Below are 17,031 nucleotides of genomic sequence, written 5' to 3' on the forward strand. Positions count from 1 at the left end.
ATTTCAGGAGTAAGACGGGGTAGATAGCTGGGGATATAGGGTGGAAGACGGAATTCACACATACTCGCTTTAGGGATGGGAGAAAGGTAGTTCTCTTAAGTACTAACTCCAGGTCTTGAACAAGGAGTCCCACCCTCTCACTGGCTCGAGAGGGATCTGGTTTAGTGATTAGATCATAAACCAATTGTTCATTAGAGGAGCAGTTAGAACTTAAGGAATAAGACATAATATGGAGGCTAAAACAACACAATTACACAATCGTTATTATGAACAACCTATAAAGGGTCGACTTACTAGTGATGGTTAAATCATGTAGACACAAATATATCTACAATGAGAAGAGTGCAACTATCGAGCTATAGTAGTGTGACTCGATAGTTAACAAATACTGATTATCCAGTTTAAAGAGTTTAGCAAATTAATGTTAATTGTTGGAGCTCATGATCTGTAGGTCCATAAGGTCCCTCTACTAGCTCGTAAAACATGAACATCTTGAATTATTAAACTAAGTGAATTTGGAATGATATCAATTTGAATTGATCAAATTGAAAATAGGGTTTTTGAGTTTGAATTAGTTCAAATTCAAATTAGGATTTGCATAATTATATTTGATATAATTAAAGTTTAATTTGTTGTAATTAAACAAAATTGGAGAGTGTATAATATTTAAATGTTGATTTAAATATTAATTACATGAAGTAGATTCATGTTTTAAATTAAATGTGTGATTAATTTAATATTTTATATTAAATTAGTTAATTAATTAAATATGTTTAATTAATTAAAAATAAAATTAATTTTCAATTTTAAAATTCAAATTAAGAAATTGGACTTTTAATTATAGATTTGATTAATTAAGAATTAATTAAATAAAAATTAGATTAATTGTGGAACTAATCAAATGGAAAAAAAATTGGAAATTGGAAAAACATGAAAATGAGTTTTCCCACTTTCATCTTGAAGCATTAGGTGCAATTCATGCATCTTCACACAAATCCACTCACCAATTGAAGTAGCTGCGGTTCAATTCCATTACTGATGTTTTCCTGTATGTAGTTGAGTAATAAAAGCACATCAAATTGGTTGAGATGAGGTGAATGGATTAAAATTTGAAGACTGAAAGTGAGTTTTTGCTTCAGCCTCTTCTTCCTCTTCAAACCCACAAAGACCTTCACCAAATTCATTCAAATCTGAGTTCCACCACTCAAATTTAAGGCTGAGAATAGTAGAGAAAGTCTCTTGGTGGTTCACTGTCGATTTGGAGCTGATTTAGAGTGAAGAGCAACTTGGAGTTGGAAGATTTCATCAAAGGTATATTTATTCCAAACCCTCTTGCGAAAGCATGCTTTTAGAATTCAAATTAAATGTAATTAGAGTGCCTATTGATTCTGTTTGCTTCCGTTACATGCTTATGTTTCCTTTTACTTCCATGATGAAAAGGGATTAGGCTATATGAATATATTGTTCACCTACTTCTAAGAGGACCACTTTTGTTAAAGCCACCTCTATTATGTCTAAAGATGTTTTACCTGATGTGTCCAATTTTGTTGAGTCTAAGTATGTGTCAAAGCATGAAAAATCCAGAATATGTGTCCAAGCATGAAAAATCTAGAATTATCCATGGAAATATAAAAGTTGTGTATAAACAAAATCATGCTAGATCAAAATGTGCTCATAATGTAAATTTGTGAATGAATGAGAAAGCTAGATCTTTATATAAAAAATCAAAGTTTGTGGCTAGACATTGCTTTGCTAAATCTAAATGTATGCTAAGTGGTATTTTATGCCTAGACATGTAAATGCTAGAGATGTGCATGTGAAATCAAAATTTGTGCCTACATGTCATTATTATGGAGTTAAACGTCATATTAGACCACATTGTTTCAAAATGAAAAATGCTCCTAGAAAAAATCTCGTGAATAAAAATAAGGTGCATAATAAATTTGTGGAAAAGAAATTCTTACCTAATATTGTATGTTATTCTTGTGACAAAGTTGGTCATAAATATCAAACTTGTTATTTGCCAAAAGTGAATGCTAGTAATATTAGAACTAATTTGAAAGAGGTTCCAAAGTCTTTGCTCACTAACAATGAAGGACCCAAGAAATGTGTACCAAAATCTTCAGGTTGAGTTTTACTCGTAGGTTGATTCAAAAAGCAATTGTTGCTTGGACTTCAAATAAGAAATTAATTCAAATTGGAGCAACTAGTATAGCTTGTTTGAATCCAACAAAGAATTGCACATTTGGTAACTCCTTGTATTTTTTGAATTATTGAGATATTTATTCTTTTGGTACCTATATGGAAATTATATTTCTTATATGATTTTGAAAAAGTATGAATTTGATTTTTTTGGCTTGTTATTTGACTTTAAACTGCTAATAGAAATCTTTGTATATCTACTTATTTGCCATTTGTCCTTATTGCTTATAATTATTTGACTTTTTGGTAAGTTAGATGTTTGCTCTATCCTTGTGTTTTTCATGAAAAGTTTTGTTTTTTTTTTAAAAAAAATATATCGAGTCTTGCAAAAGATTGTCATTATTTTGATGATGGATACATCTTGTTTATGCTCTTTTAACTGTAATAGATCAAATTCTTATTAAATGCCTTTTGAGTATAAAGTTAGGTGTATTCTATAGTTTATATTGTTGAATGAAAATCATTTTGATTATTTTTTTGTCCTATGTTAAAAAGAATTGATCATTGAGCATTTTTTTTGAATTGATGTTAAATTCTTTTCCATAGGGGGAGTATTTATAAAATTGTTACATTCTTGAATCCCCCGATAGCATATTGTTAAAAATTGGTACAATTGCATCTGTATTGCTTCCGCGCTTATATTGATTTGCTAATATAGTTTTGCTATTATTTGGTATCATTTGTTTTACAACTATTGATTTTTATGTTATAATATTTGATATTTTGGTATCTCAATTATTTGATTTATTTGACATATATCTATTAGAAGGAGATTGCTTGATTTTACAGGGAGTTATACACTTTTATATATGAATTTCATGTTAGAATGAAAATAATTCCCATATTAGTTTATTGATGTGTGCCCCTTTTATGCATATTGTTTATCCTTTTAGGAGAAATAATTGTATTTAGAGTAAAAATATGTTTTGATACTTCTACCCTGTACTAAAAGTCTTTTTGTCCCTTATTAAGGGGGAGTGTTCAATTGATTTGAAAAGAAGGAGAATTTTGTGAAATTTGGTCTTAAATAGGATTAAGTTTGAGTTTGGTTAATTTTTTTTAGTCCTCCTGAATTTAAGATATCATTTGTTATACTTTTTAGAAGGCATGTCAATATGAGAAGAAATACAAAGTATGTGCTTGTGATTCTAGAGGAAGCTTTCATGTCATTGTTTATTTTTCTTAATTGTCCTTTTTGATTGATTCCAAAAGGGGAGAGGTAATAAGAAAAATGAAAACATGTTATTATTGAAATATTCATTGTTTTCGATTTAATTGAAGTTATATGTGTGTTGGGTATGATTCTTTTTCATATTTCATATCATACACCTATTTGGATTTTATTTTTCTCGACTTGTTTGTCATCATAAAAAAGGGAAAGATTGTTACTTTTTGGCCTTTGACCTCAAATTAATTAACTTTAATAATCAATTAATTAATGTTTTGATGATAACAAACCTGTTTTTATTTATTGATAATTTGAGTGTTTTGAAGTGTCTATTTCATAGAGTTTGGAACAACGATCCAATGCAATTTAAATCGCTCAAATCAGAGTTCAATGTAGACTAATTGAAAGGTTCCACTTAGAGCAATGGAGAAGTGACATATGGTGGGTTTTTTATTTTTGAATTGGTTTTAAAATAAAATGAATTTAAAAGGAAAATGAATTTAATATTATTTTATGTTTGGCTAGTTTTGGATGCATGGTGTACCTTTTTGTTGGATTTTTTTAAATAAATTTAGAAAGAAAGAGAATTTAATATTATATTTTGTTTGGGTCTAACGACTAGTTTAGTTTAATATCTCTACCATTGATTTTTCTTTTTCGAAATCCAATGATCCAAATTAAATGTGGTCTTCAACCATTTTTCCTCTCTATTTAGACTCATCTTCTTCTCCAAGTCATTATAACAATTTTACATTATTCTTCAATTCTCATAACTCAAAGCCTCCATTGTTACTCTCTTTGAGCTTCAATTTTTTTCTTTTCATCTTCTTCTTGAGAGATATTTTATGTTGTGAGAATTATTTTGTTGAGTGCTACAACTTCTAAATCCACTCTATTAAGAGAGTTGTAATTGTGCCCTTTATTTTTACAAACATTTTGTAAGGGTTGCTCTTGAAAAGAGTTATTGTAACGATTTGATTCTCAACCTTGGAAAGGATCGTGTTCGTTCTTGCTCCTGGAAAAAGAACATTGTAGCAATTCAACTCTAAGCCGTGGAAACAGTCAAAGACTTTGAAGTACTCAAGAGGAACTTGGGAAGTGGATGTGGGCCGGGTTATGCCGAACCACTATAAAATTATCGGTGTCAATTTCTCTATCCCTCTTCTCTTTAATTTTGCAATTAATTTGTTATTATATTTTATTGTTTGAAATTAATTGCAAATTTTGTTATTGAAATTAATTGTTCATATTGGATTATTTTTATTGGGTATTCTTGAATTTTTACATCCATTATCAATCTTATTATGAGAACCAATTTGGGTACTTTAAAGTATTATTATTAACTTCTTGATCATTATGAGTTGAATTAATTTCATGAATTTATTGTTTAAATTACTTGTTAGCAAAAAGTGTATTAATTTGTTTAATTGGGCGCACATTAGAAAAAAGTTTTCATTAAGTTAAATAAACCCTATACACTCTCCCTCTAGGATGATCATACCTATCCTACAACCCCTGTAATCTTGCTCCTTAAGTCTCCACTGAAATATTAATGTACAATTGGTTTATGATCCTACCAATAAACCGAGTCCCTTGGGATCCCTTGTTCATGACTAGGAGTCAGTACTTAAGGGAACAACGCTATCTACTAACCGTGAAATTGGGTAGAAGTGAATTAAATCTTGTAGGACTATGTCCCCAGCTCTTTACCCGGTCTTACCCCTAAAATGGGAGGCTTATTGAGCAGCAATATTGAGTCACTCTCACCCATGTAGATTAAAGGATAATCTCAAATAAATAGGAGCTCATAGTTAATTCAGGATTGAGATCTAGTTACCTTAGGTCATCGAATGAAAGTAGTCAGTTTAATAGTAAATGACGTTATAAAGAAAAGTGACTATTTCGTGGTCAAGTATTATTCTTTTGCATAGGATGCCCCCACTCGAATGTCTCTACATGAGCGATTTCGGGATCACATCGTTTGTATCAAATACATAGCAGGCCGCATCCATAGTGTTCTCAAGGTAAGGTGCCCAACCTTATCCTTATACTTATAGACCATTTTAGTTATATACTCAAACTTGATCATCTTTTATGTCTCCACATAAAGTTCAAGTATTCATGCTATAGCCAAGGGTTCGTTAGTTTATAGGATTTAGGCTATTACAAGTGCAATTTTCATGTTCAATGACAACTTTATTAAATAAATCTCAATAACAACTTTATTGTAAATAGAATAAGTTTAAAGATTACAAACGGCGAGTTTTAGGACAAATAATCCAACAAACCCCAACTTGGACTAAAACTCTAGTGATTTTCCATATATACAAATATATACAATGTTGAGTATGAGAGAATAAATATAAATACAACAAATTAGGACATCAGATACCCATAAATTCTACCACTTTGTTTTATAAATTGATACAAGGAACTCGTACTCACAACTTGAATTGGATGAAGTATGAGTGGAGTGGGCTGACTTTTTAGGTTGTTATATCTAATGGATGACATCTTTGGAATTTTTCCTATAAATTTTGCGTATGGCTACAATGGGAATACCCATATACTTTTTTGTGGTGGGGGATAGATATTTGTAGTTTTGTGATTTTGGAATAACACATAATTGGAAATTGTAATTCTTGTAATTTTGGAATTATTATATTGAGACAGGGTTGATAGAGTACGTATTATTGTAAATTTTGAAATCGTTCATATATATGAAAGGTAATAGAAGAATGAAAATGCTAGTTGGATACATTGGGCTGGTTTATAGACCACAAATATGCAGTTATTTATTTTAGTTAATGAAATAATTGTCTTACTGGAACAAACATGCAATGCAGGAAATGAAAAATGGAAAATTGGTATGTTTAACTTTAAAAAAAAAAAAAAAAACATAGATTAATTGAAAATGTGTCAAAAATTAAATAACTTGATCATTTTTCATGTCAAGGTAAATATATATTTGAAAAATAAAAAATGTTAAGAGTAACCATATATGATATGAAATCAATGTCAAGAATCAATTTACTTGACATGTCAAGTGTCAAGTGTATTATCTTTCTTGACACGAAAGTTATATCAACATATAACCTGACATTGTTTTGGGATCAAGTTATCACATCATACTCGATAGTTGATTACTCGATGTTTTCAAAAGGCCAGGTACACTGTTACTTGACATTGCAAAAATGTCACATAACCTGAAGTGGAGATTTAAATTTCTGACCTATGATAAACGTACGTCATTTTTTTTTTCAATTCAATAATATGTGTGGTAGAGGATTTGAACATCTGAACTTTTGATCGATAGTTTATAATGCCATTTGAGTTATGCTGCCTCAAATGACGTGAATAAAAGTTTTTAGATATAAATGCGTGATTCAAAATTAAAACTGTCAAGAACATTTTAAATAGGATTTCAAGTCTTAATAGATAGGTACTCCAAATTTAAAGATTATATATTTAATTTAACTTCATTTAAATATAATCTGTTTTGATTAATTATTTTACAAATTCAAATCCTACGGTCTCAAAAAGAAAATAAATAAAAAAAAATTCCTTTGAAAATTCAAATTTTGGAGTTATGAATCATCATCAATGAGTTATGAATTGACTTTTGATACACGTAACAAAGTCTTTTTGATTGCCTAGAAAGACTTTGTCTATTAACATCACAAATAGTTTGGAATAGGTTGGGTTATATGGCTTTGCCTTCTAATACATGTAACGAAGACTTTTTGATTGCTCGGAAAGACTTTAATTGTTAACATCATCAATGGTTTGCATGTGCAATATCTTCCAAATGAATTATGATATAGTGAGTTTTAGGTCTTTTCTAGCTTACTTTGATTTATTAAGATTTTTTTTACATAAAGATGGTTCATGTCTCAATTAATATTTAAATATTTTCTTTGATTTATTAAGATAAATTTTAGAGAGTCAAAAGATGTTCTAAATTTGAGGATCATTTATATAACTTACTGAAAACGTTCTAAATTTGAAGATCATTTATATAACTTACCGGTATTTAAATATAATGTACTTAGGTTAATTATTTGCTTAAAAAAAAAGAAGTTAAAGTCCTATGGTCCCAATAAAGTCCTTTGAAATTTTAAAGGGTTTGCTTTAAATAGGTAGAAAAATTTAGAATTATGAATCATCATCAATAGGGTAAGGCCTTGCCTTCTGCTACACATTACAAAGACTTTTTTATTATTCTAGTCTTTGACCGTTAACATCGCATCATAAATAGCTTTGAATATCTTTCAAATGAATAATGATTTTTTTTTTTTTTTTTTTTTTTTTTTTTTTTTTTTAACAAAGTGTGGGTGGAGGAATGGAACCTCTGAACCTTGAAGTTGATATTACAAGCAATATGCCATTTGAGTTACACTCATATTGACATCGAGCTTTAAGTTTTCGCCAAACCTCCTTGCTCTAATTTATTAAGATTATTGTTTTTACATAAATATGGGGTGTGTCTCCGTAACTTGGTCATAAAATATTTATTTGTTGTCTTTGATTTTTTTTTTTAACTCAATCACATATGAGAATGAAAATTTGAACATCTAACGTTTTAAAGGGTAGTGATATTACCAATTTAATTCTTAACTTTTATTGGAGTTGGATCTGAATTTTTAAATAAAACATGGAGTGAAACCTTAATGAGTTAAATGAATGGCAAAAAAGGTGAAAACAAACACATATATAGTACAACTATTTTTATATATAGCATGTATGCTTTAGTTAATTATTTAGGGGGTGTTTGTAGTTGGATTATAATTATTTATCTTCGATGTGTACATTATTTTAGTTTGGATTATAATAGTATGTATTTAATTATCGATAGAAATCTAAACTATAACATCATCCATGAATGTTGCGATTTATTACTCAGCAGAGGTTGTTTGAGTACTTTAATGAGAATATATTTTTATATATTTTCTTTTGAAAAGTTTTTTTTTTTAAATATTATTTTTAGGAGGCAATGACTTGGTCTTTAAATATTTCCTTTTTAAAAACAAATTAGCATAAAAATGCAACAAATTCCTACACCAACAATAAATCCACTTTGAAGATGACCCTGAAGATGATGCCAACGTGTCTTCAAATTCAATTTCTTTATTTCAAAAGCTCAATCTTCTCTAAGATCATTTGAAATTTCAAATGCTTCCTTTTAATTGGTACAAATATTAGGAGTTATCAAAGACTTTGAATGTCACATACCTAATTGCAATAGGTGACATTTTTGGTTAATAATAAAAGTGTAGAGCAAAATTTTTAAAACATGCTAAATATAACAAAATTTAACAGTGATGTATTTTACTATTGATAGATTTATATTAATGATAGACTCTATTGCTGATATATTCTCATTAGCGATATGAATTATCACTAGTAAACTTTGAAAGTTAAATCTAAATTTTGTTATGTTCGCAAATTTTTTTGCATTATAAAAATTACTAATATTTTAAGTTCGATTACTATATTTGTAGCTGCTTCTTATCAAGAAATAAACGGAGGAATAACATCTTCTAGTACAAATTCGGACACTATGGAAACAAAATAAATTTTGTTGACGAAAGTTCAAACCATAGAAAATAATGGCACTCATGGAAGAAAGAGAATAAGACTAAAATATAGAATTATTTTTTTTTAGAATAGGTGATATTATTATACAACAAAGGGGATCTTACAAGCCGGGATTAAGGCATCAAAGCAACAAAGCACAAGTAAAGAAAGAGCAACAAAACCAAAACAAAGCCAACAAAATAAGATCAGAACAAAACCAAAACATAAATGCAAAACTTGCAAACCACCCGGGAGAAAGCTAGAGAAAAAAAACCAAAACCCCACAAACTAGGGACAACAACCAAACAAAGAACAACGACAAGTTCAAAAAGAAGAAACAACCGTAAACACACTAGATAAAACTAAGAAGATCAACCCGCCAGGAAGTAGCTCGAGCACAAACCGTAGAGATCATAAGGTGAAACAGAATAGACATCGACCTTGGTTGACCTCTATGCAACCGCTGATTGCTCTCCTGCCAGATGTAGTATATGGAAGCACACTAAAATACACGGAACAACTTACTACGTACACCTTACCGACCCCACTTGGCACAACCAACTCTACCCTACATCCCAACCCGCCACCCGATGAAACGAACTTAACTAACGCAACACATCAGACCACACCTCTCTCCCAAATCCACACTCAAAAAATAAATGATTCCACGAGTTCACACCTAAAAAATCAATGGTCTGATCCTATGCCCTTATAAAATTAAAAAATAACAATAGTAATCATCAACTCTTATTGTATTGTCTATATATCATATTATCTTCCCTATTCTTAATGAACATAATCATGCTAGTATAGGACCAACTGTCCACTATGATGAATTTAATAAGAAATTAATGGAGTAGAAATAACAATAATAAAGTACATGACACAAATAATTTTAACATGGAAAAACCTTCTCAAAACGAGAAGTAAAATCTATGGATCGAAGTCAAAATTTTCATTATAATAATTAATGGATTACAACGAGTTTTCTTAATCACAACTTGATGCATACAACAATAGATATCTCAAAATAATAAATCTAGACGATAAACAAAAATATTACAACAAAATAAAAAAAAAAAACACACACACACACTTAATGTGAAACTCAACTATCCAACACAAAATTACATATTACATTGTTACAACAAAACATATACTTTACTCAGTTTCAAGAATTAAAACAGAAAAAGGAAAAAAAAAACTACTCACTAACTGAAATTGTGGCATAAGGAGCTCATATGCCTAAAATATGTACGTCTCCAAGTCTGGCTGATTAATAATGGACCCCAAATCCCCCAAAACCCAACCACAAAGCCAATTGCAACACTTAAATAAAACCACTGGTCAATGAAATTTTCATCACCTTCTTTTGCTTGATCTTCATTCTCTGTGTTTGATGTCGTCTTGTCTGTTGAACGAGTGTTGGTCAGTGGCAGTCCGCATAACTCATTGCCAAGGAAGCTCGATGGATCAAAGCTCTGGAGTTGTGTACTGGTTGGAATTGGACCCAACAAGTGATTGTAAGACAAGTTCAAGTAACTCAAGGATGATAATTTGGAGATGCTTTGTGGTATTTGTCCTGAGAGTTGGTTTCTTGATAAATCAAGAGACTCCACGTTTGTCATGCTTCCAATTTGTTGTGGAATGTTTCCTCTCAGACTGTTTCCCGAAAGATTCATAGATTTCAATTCCACAAGATTGGTGATTTCTTGGGGAATTTCTCCTGATAAGTTGTTGTGTGAAAGGTCCATGCTTGTCATGAGGTATAGGGTTTTGTCATATTGAAACTCTTCGCCCTTAGCTATCACATATGCAATCTCTGGTAATTGATCATCGGGGTACATATGATAAGAGACGGAGTAAAAATAATACTTTTTATGTCTGGTACTAGCCATGGCTGTAAAATTTCCAAAACAATGTGGTATAGACCCAATCAAGTTGTTGTTGCCAATGTTCATGATTTGCAAATACGAGAGATGACAGAGTTCATTTGGGATTAAACCACTGAATTGGTTAGATCGAAGTCCAAGAAATATGAGATTTGAGAGATTTGTCCCAATCCATGTTGGAATTTTTCCGTGAAATGCATTTAAATCAAGATCCAAAGTGATTAAGCTCGAGCAATTCTTAAGAAAATGAGGGATCTTTCCGAAAAAGCTATTATTACGTAGATGCAAAGCCTCTAGGTTGATTAGAAATCTCATGGAGCTTGGTAGCTTTCCAGATAAATTATTACTATCCAAGTTCATAGTTTCTAGTAACATCCAGTTTGTCCAACAGTCTGGGATATGTTTTGACAAAATATTGTTTTGAAGATGAAGAATCATCAATCGGTTATTTCGACTTATGGGATGACATAAGAAGTGAGACATGCTTCCAACAAATGAATTATTAGAAAGATCAAGTTGGGAAACATGAGATGATATGCGATGTAAGTTGCCATGAAATTTATTGGAACGAAGGCATATAACTGTGTTTGAAGCATCAAGAAGAAAATCAGGAATTTTACCCGACAGTTTGTTGTAAGCGAGATCCAAGTATTCATATGATGTAGACAAATTCCAAAACCAATCTGGGACGGTGTCTACAATTTTTGCATTAGAAAGACTGATTGAATAAAAATTCTTCTGTGACTTAAGCCATTTGGGAAATCTGGGACCTAAGTTGCAAGATCTCAATTCTATACTAATAAGGTTGAAAGGAGGTTCCCACCCAACAGAGAAGCTTAATGTCAAATTATTTTCTGACATTACTAGATACTTCAAACTCCTGAGATTTGCAAAGTGAACTTCTGATATAATGCCTTCAAAGTGATTATCATAAATCAATAGATGTTTTAAACTTGACAGCAATCCTATGCTTTCTGGAAGAGTTCCACTCAATTCATTACTAGAAAGATCCAAATATTCTAATGAAGATAAGTTTCCTATGTGCTCTGGAATGGGACCTGAAATTTGATTCCCTGATATACAAATTTTCCTTAAGTTGCCAAGTGATGTTATCGATCCTGGTATAGTCCCTACAAGTTCATTACCATGAAGGATAAGATAAACCAAATTAGTAAGGTTGGCAATATCATTTGAGATCTCCCCTTGCAAGTGAAGGAAGCTAAGGTCCAAGTACATTAGATTACGGAGAGAATAAAGACAACTAAGTATGTTTGTGGAATTGAAATATATGTTTTTTGAAAGATCGAGAAATGTAAGAGCCGACAAGTTTTGAATAGCACATGGAATTGAACCTTCAAAATTATTACCAACAAGAACTAAATAAGAGATGCTTGTAAGGTTGAACAACCATTTTGGTAGTGAAGAATTCAACTCATTATATCCTAAGTTTAGGTTTTTGAGAGATGTCAAGTTTGAAAAACATCCAGGTAGTGGACCTTGTAAATTATTGTCCCTTAAATCAAGCGAAACAAGCTTACCAAGTTTTGATATCCATTTGGGTATGAGTGTGTTGAAGAGATTGTATGAAATGTCAAGAACTGAGAGAGAAGTGAAATTAACATGACTCCAAGGTGTAGTATGACTCAATTGACAGCCAGACAATCTCAATTCCTCTAGAAAATGAAGCTTATTGATATCCAATGACCAATCAAATGCTTTGATAAGGTTTGTACCGCTCAAATCCAAGCTCACCAATGAATGGGACTTTGAATCCAATGTAGATTTTCACTATAAAAATAATTACCTCGCAAATCAAGTCGTTGCAAGTTTGATAGATTTCCAAGCTGATGAGGTATCAATCCTTGAAATATCGACTTTCTGAGAACAAGATGATTCAAACTTATAAGTGATCTAAAAAATTTTGGAATCTGAGTCCCTCCAAAATCATTATAACTCAAATCGATGTGACTTATATATTTCAAATTCAAGATTGAGTTGCTTAAATTTCCCTTCAACGGGGAGTTTCTAAAAGAAATAAACTCTTCTTCAATTGGCCATTTAACATATTGAACATTTGAGAGATCAAGCTTCTTGACATGGCCGGTTGAATTATCGCAATGAATACCAATCCACTTGCAACAATCTACTTCAAGAATCCATGATGAAAGACGATTTGACGGATCTTGAAGCTCTTTCTTGAATCTCAAAAGTGCATTTCTCTCCATTTCAATGCAAAGTGCATTAGATGGTGAATTGTTTTTTGATATCGTTTTGATTGGAAAGAAAAATGATAGGAAGATGAGAATTTGAAACCCTCTTCCAAATCCAACTCCACCCATGTTGATATGAAAAAGTGTGTGCATTCAAATGGAGGTTGAACATCTTATTTAATAAGGTTTCAGCCTAAAACCAAAAAACAAGTTGTGTACTAGTCAAACGAAACTCTACCATCAATGAGTTTAGAGCATTTATAATTTTAGAGCATTTATAAGTTTGATGTCTTCTTCAAATTAGTTTTGGTAATACTAAAATATAAGCTACTAGTCATTTTTAATTTTATAATTTTAGTTTCACGTCTACCTATTAGATAAAATGTTGACTTATTTAACAAGATGTGATAGACAAAATAACAAATTCAATGAAATTATTTGACATATTAAAGGGGTAAGCAGTTGGCCACAAAACAAACAATTTTCTTTTTTAAAGTTCAAAGAATGTTGAAACTGAAATAATGTAAAAACAAATTAATCATAAATCAAAACTGGAAAAGGTAATTAAAAATCCCCAGCAACAAATAAACAAATTAAAAATATAAAGGCTAGTTACTATTCCATGTGTTCTGATTATTCTGTATGCTTAAAAAAAAAAAAAATTAAAGAAGAAGAGATAAGATTTTGTCCATTATTTTTTACCCATATTTCAAAAGAAAAGGGGAAAAAATGTAATTGGAAGTAATTTTCAAAGGTTTGGTTTAATTATTAGTAAAAATCTTAGAATTATCACTCATAATCAATGGGGTTATGCCCCTACAAATGAAGACTTTGAATACTTTAGTCGTCAAATGGTAAATAGCTTGTGATATATTTAAAATTATCTTTGGAGACAACTTATCTTGATTATTTGGTTTGGTTATATATCTTTTATAAAACATCTTATAATCCTGAAAAAATTCCATTGAAATTTCAAAGTGCTTTGTTGGAAATGACTTTTGAGCTTAGGCCCGTAGGTAAGGTTGAGAGTGGGAAGTTTTGTCCCACATAGATAGATTTAGAATTGTGTAGACGGTATAAATATCAAGACATTCTAGTTGAGAATCCAAAGTGAGTTGGTGGTGGAATTATTACCCTTTTACCACACGCACACGTTGCTATCCATCCGAATGGGTTTGCTCAAGTTGGGTTTGTAATTTTTATTACTTAACTGTCTAGACTATTTTCATCCATTGAGTTTCAAACCGTTGGTTTCCATCCATTAACGGACCTTTCAATTTCCCTTTCCTTTCCGATTAGCACCGAGGTCGCACCGTATTTGCTTTTAGTTCAGGGGTTCTTCAACGGCGCAACAACTTTCGTGATGCCCAATTCAACAATTCAAAGATGTCAATCAAGAATGGTAATGAACTATACTGGACTTGATATTGCATATGTTGTTAGTATATTGAGTAATATACACATAATCTGATGGAACGAACATATGTACAACTGAAGGAAAAACGGATTTAAAGTACTCTAATTAGGTTAATTCCAAAGAATAAACATGCAATTAAATTAAGAACAAATGGATAGAAGATATACAACCTTTGTAGTCTCAAGTCATCACCAAACTAGCTCAAATCTCCTCATGAATGGTTCATAGACCACAATGAAAGTCTTCCTGATTATTATCCGACCTTAGAATGGGATGGTGGGATCCAATGAATGACTAACATGGAGAATAAAAGGTTGAGAATTTGAGAGAATATGTTTGACATTATGCTAATTCAGAGGTATTATAGCTTCATTGGATCCTCGCAGACATGAGGGTTCCCCAAGACTCTGCCACTATTCTTCATTGTGACAATCGTAGTGCTATTCAGATTGTTTATAATAATGTTTTCCATGAATGGACAAAGCACTTTGAGCATGATTGCCATTTTATCAGCCACCATCTTCAAAGTTCCACCCCTACGTCTTCAAACCATATCTACGGTCGAGCAACCAACAGACATCTTCATAAGGCGCTCTCTCTTGTCTGTTTAATTTTGTTTAGAGGACTAACTTGTTAGTCAATAAAATAAACCAAACTAATAAAGCAAATAAAAGTGATCAACAAGGTAGATTATTGACAAGTAGATGTTCTAGGATTCATTCATGGAATTACTAAACTCAGTTGTTTTACTCTAGAACTAATTAATGCAACCATTAAATCTAGAAGACTTTTATCCATATTGAATCTTTTGAAAACGATTTCTTCTTTCACTTAATTACTAATTACTAATCACTTGAAACTAGTTGAGTAAACAAACCTGTAAAGACTCTTTATCAATAATCTTTACCATTATGCGACTATTCTAGTATGTTTAAAAAATAATGTAGCATGCTTGATCTAATATAAAACCTACTCATTGATTTAAATCATGAAATCATGCTAATGTTGATCAAACATTCAAAAGCGTTAAGAACGGTAAAGCTAGAAAGTATTAATGTAAATTAGATTCAAGATCTTCAAAAGTGTTTAGAAATATTTCACAAAATCCACCCAACCCTAGAACAAATGAGAATTTAGCCTAACTTGACTTCCATGGACAAAACTATAATTGGGATGCAAATACAAAAAGTAATCCAAGATACAAAAGGGAAAGAAAATGTTATCCAACGTTCCAGTTGTAGGATAGGTACGACAACCCTAAAGGGGGCGAATAAGGTTTATTTAAAATATCGAAAACTTTTTAATGGTGTGGGCTTAATTAAACAAACTTATGAACTTTTTGCTAGCAGTTGACTTTAGCAAGAATTTCATACAAATAAATTCCAATCAAAATGATCAAGAAACTAAAAATAATACTTTTAAGCACCCAATTTTATTTTCATAGCAAGATTGGTAATGTATGTAGAAGTTAAAGAAACTAGAAATAAAAAAAAAAACAAATATAAAATAGAAGTTGATAGGCTTCTACTATTAAAGGAATTCTTTGAAGTAATGGGAAGTAGCGCATAAGGCGGTTGACCTAGGTGGGCCGCTGTTTTTAGCCAACGCAAACTGTTCACTGTTTGTCATGTGTAGGCGCTAGTTGCCGTGACCCTTCAATTCATCCTCTGTCGTTCGCTCTCACCCATCCAACGCTGCGGTTCATGCAGGTTCTTTTGGTCGCCTTCGTTTCGGTCATTTCTTCCGCGCAGGTTAAGTTCTTTGTGGTTCGTGGGCAAGTGCCATTTGGAGGTTCTATTTGTGGGTAGGTTCTTTCGATGCCATGGGCTTTGTTGATTATTCTTCCCGACGTTGATTCAAGGGTTGTTAGTTCTGAGGTATTGTAGTGTGGGTTTAACCACGGTGAGAGCAGGTGACGATGGTACGTAAGCGATCACCTTTAAGATTAAAGGAGAAGAATGGAGGTCGAGTTACTCGGCATCCCATTCGTCTGCTTAGATCGGAGATCAAATTGGGATTGGGTACTCGTTCTTTGGAGGTGAAGGGTCATGGGATGTCTGACGGTCATTCTGAGGAGGGTAATGGGTCTGGTACAAGGAGTGTTGCCAAAGTTAGGCTGGGGGGTTGTCGGTAGGTGATTCGTAGTGGTCGAAGGGTTGATCATAGAATCATAAGAAAATCAGGTTGTGAGGGATGAACCGATGGGCTGGGTTTTGGGTTAGTGGATGGGCAGGGGATTTTGGGTCGAATGGAGTTGGGGACCAAAATGTGAGGGGTGTGTCTGGGAGCCTTGAGGGTTTTGGGGGCCCGAAAGTAAATCGGGTTATGAGAGGTGTTGGGTTGGGCCTTGAGGGAGCTGGGGTGAGCGAGCCTATTGGGAGTGGGCTGAGGCTGAGTGAAAGAAGTGGACTAGTGCAAGGAAAGCTGGGGAAAGGGTTGAAAGGCGTGAAGGCTTTGGTGGCATCTATTCTGACTCACAAAAATATTGTTGCAAATAAATAAAGAAAAATGAGTACTTTATTACTTTTACAAAAATTCAATTTAGATGCAATTTACTCATAGAAT

General features: G+C 31.9%; 1 protein-coding gene across 1 annotated transcript; it reads right to left on the bottom strand.

Annotated features, from left to right (window-relative positions):
• Nucleotides 1-9,881: 9,881 nt before the first annotated feature.
• Nucleotides 9,882-13,277, bottom strand: LOC120073463 (receptor-like protein EIX2). Its single transcript, XM_039026312.1, has 2 exons — nt 12,644-13,277; nt 9,882-11,969 (listed from the first exon to the last, which is right to left on the bottom strand). Exons 1-2 carry the CDS (start codon nt 13,200-13,202, stop codon nt 10,159-10,161), a joined length of 2,370 nt encoding a protein of 789 aa, XP_038882240.1. The 5' UTR covers nt 13,203-13,277; the 3' UTR covers nt 9,882-10,158.
• Between the last annotated feature and the right edge of the window lie 3,754 nt (nt 13,278-17,031).

Source organism: Benincasa hispida, chromosome 1, assembly GCF_009727055.1.
Source record: "Benincasa hispida cultivar B227 chromosome 1, ASM972705v1, whole genome shotgun sequence".
Taxonomy (NCBI): Eukaryota; Viridiplantae; Streptophyta; class Magnoliopsida; order Cucurbitales; family Cucurbitaceae; genus Benincasa; species Benincasa hispida.

Bases quoted from the DNA above. Each gene is read 5' to 3' on its own strand.
- LOC120073463 (XM_039026312.1), bottom strand. From the start codon at position 13,202: ATGCACACACTTTTTCATATCAACATGGGTGGAGTTGGATTTGGAAGA. The intron at 11,970-12,643 runs GTAATTATTTTT...ATGAACTTGTAG, and splicing joins GCAACGACTTGATTTGCGAG to GGACTATACCAGGATCGATA.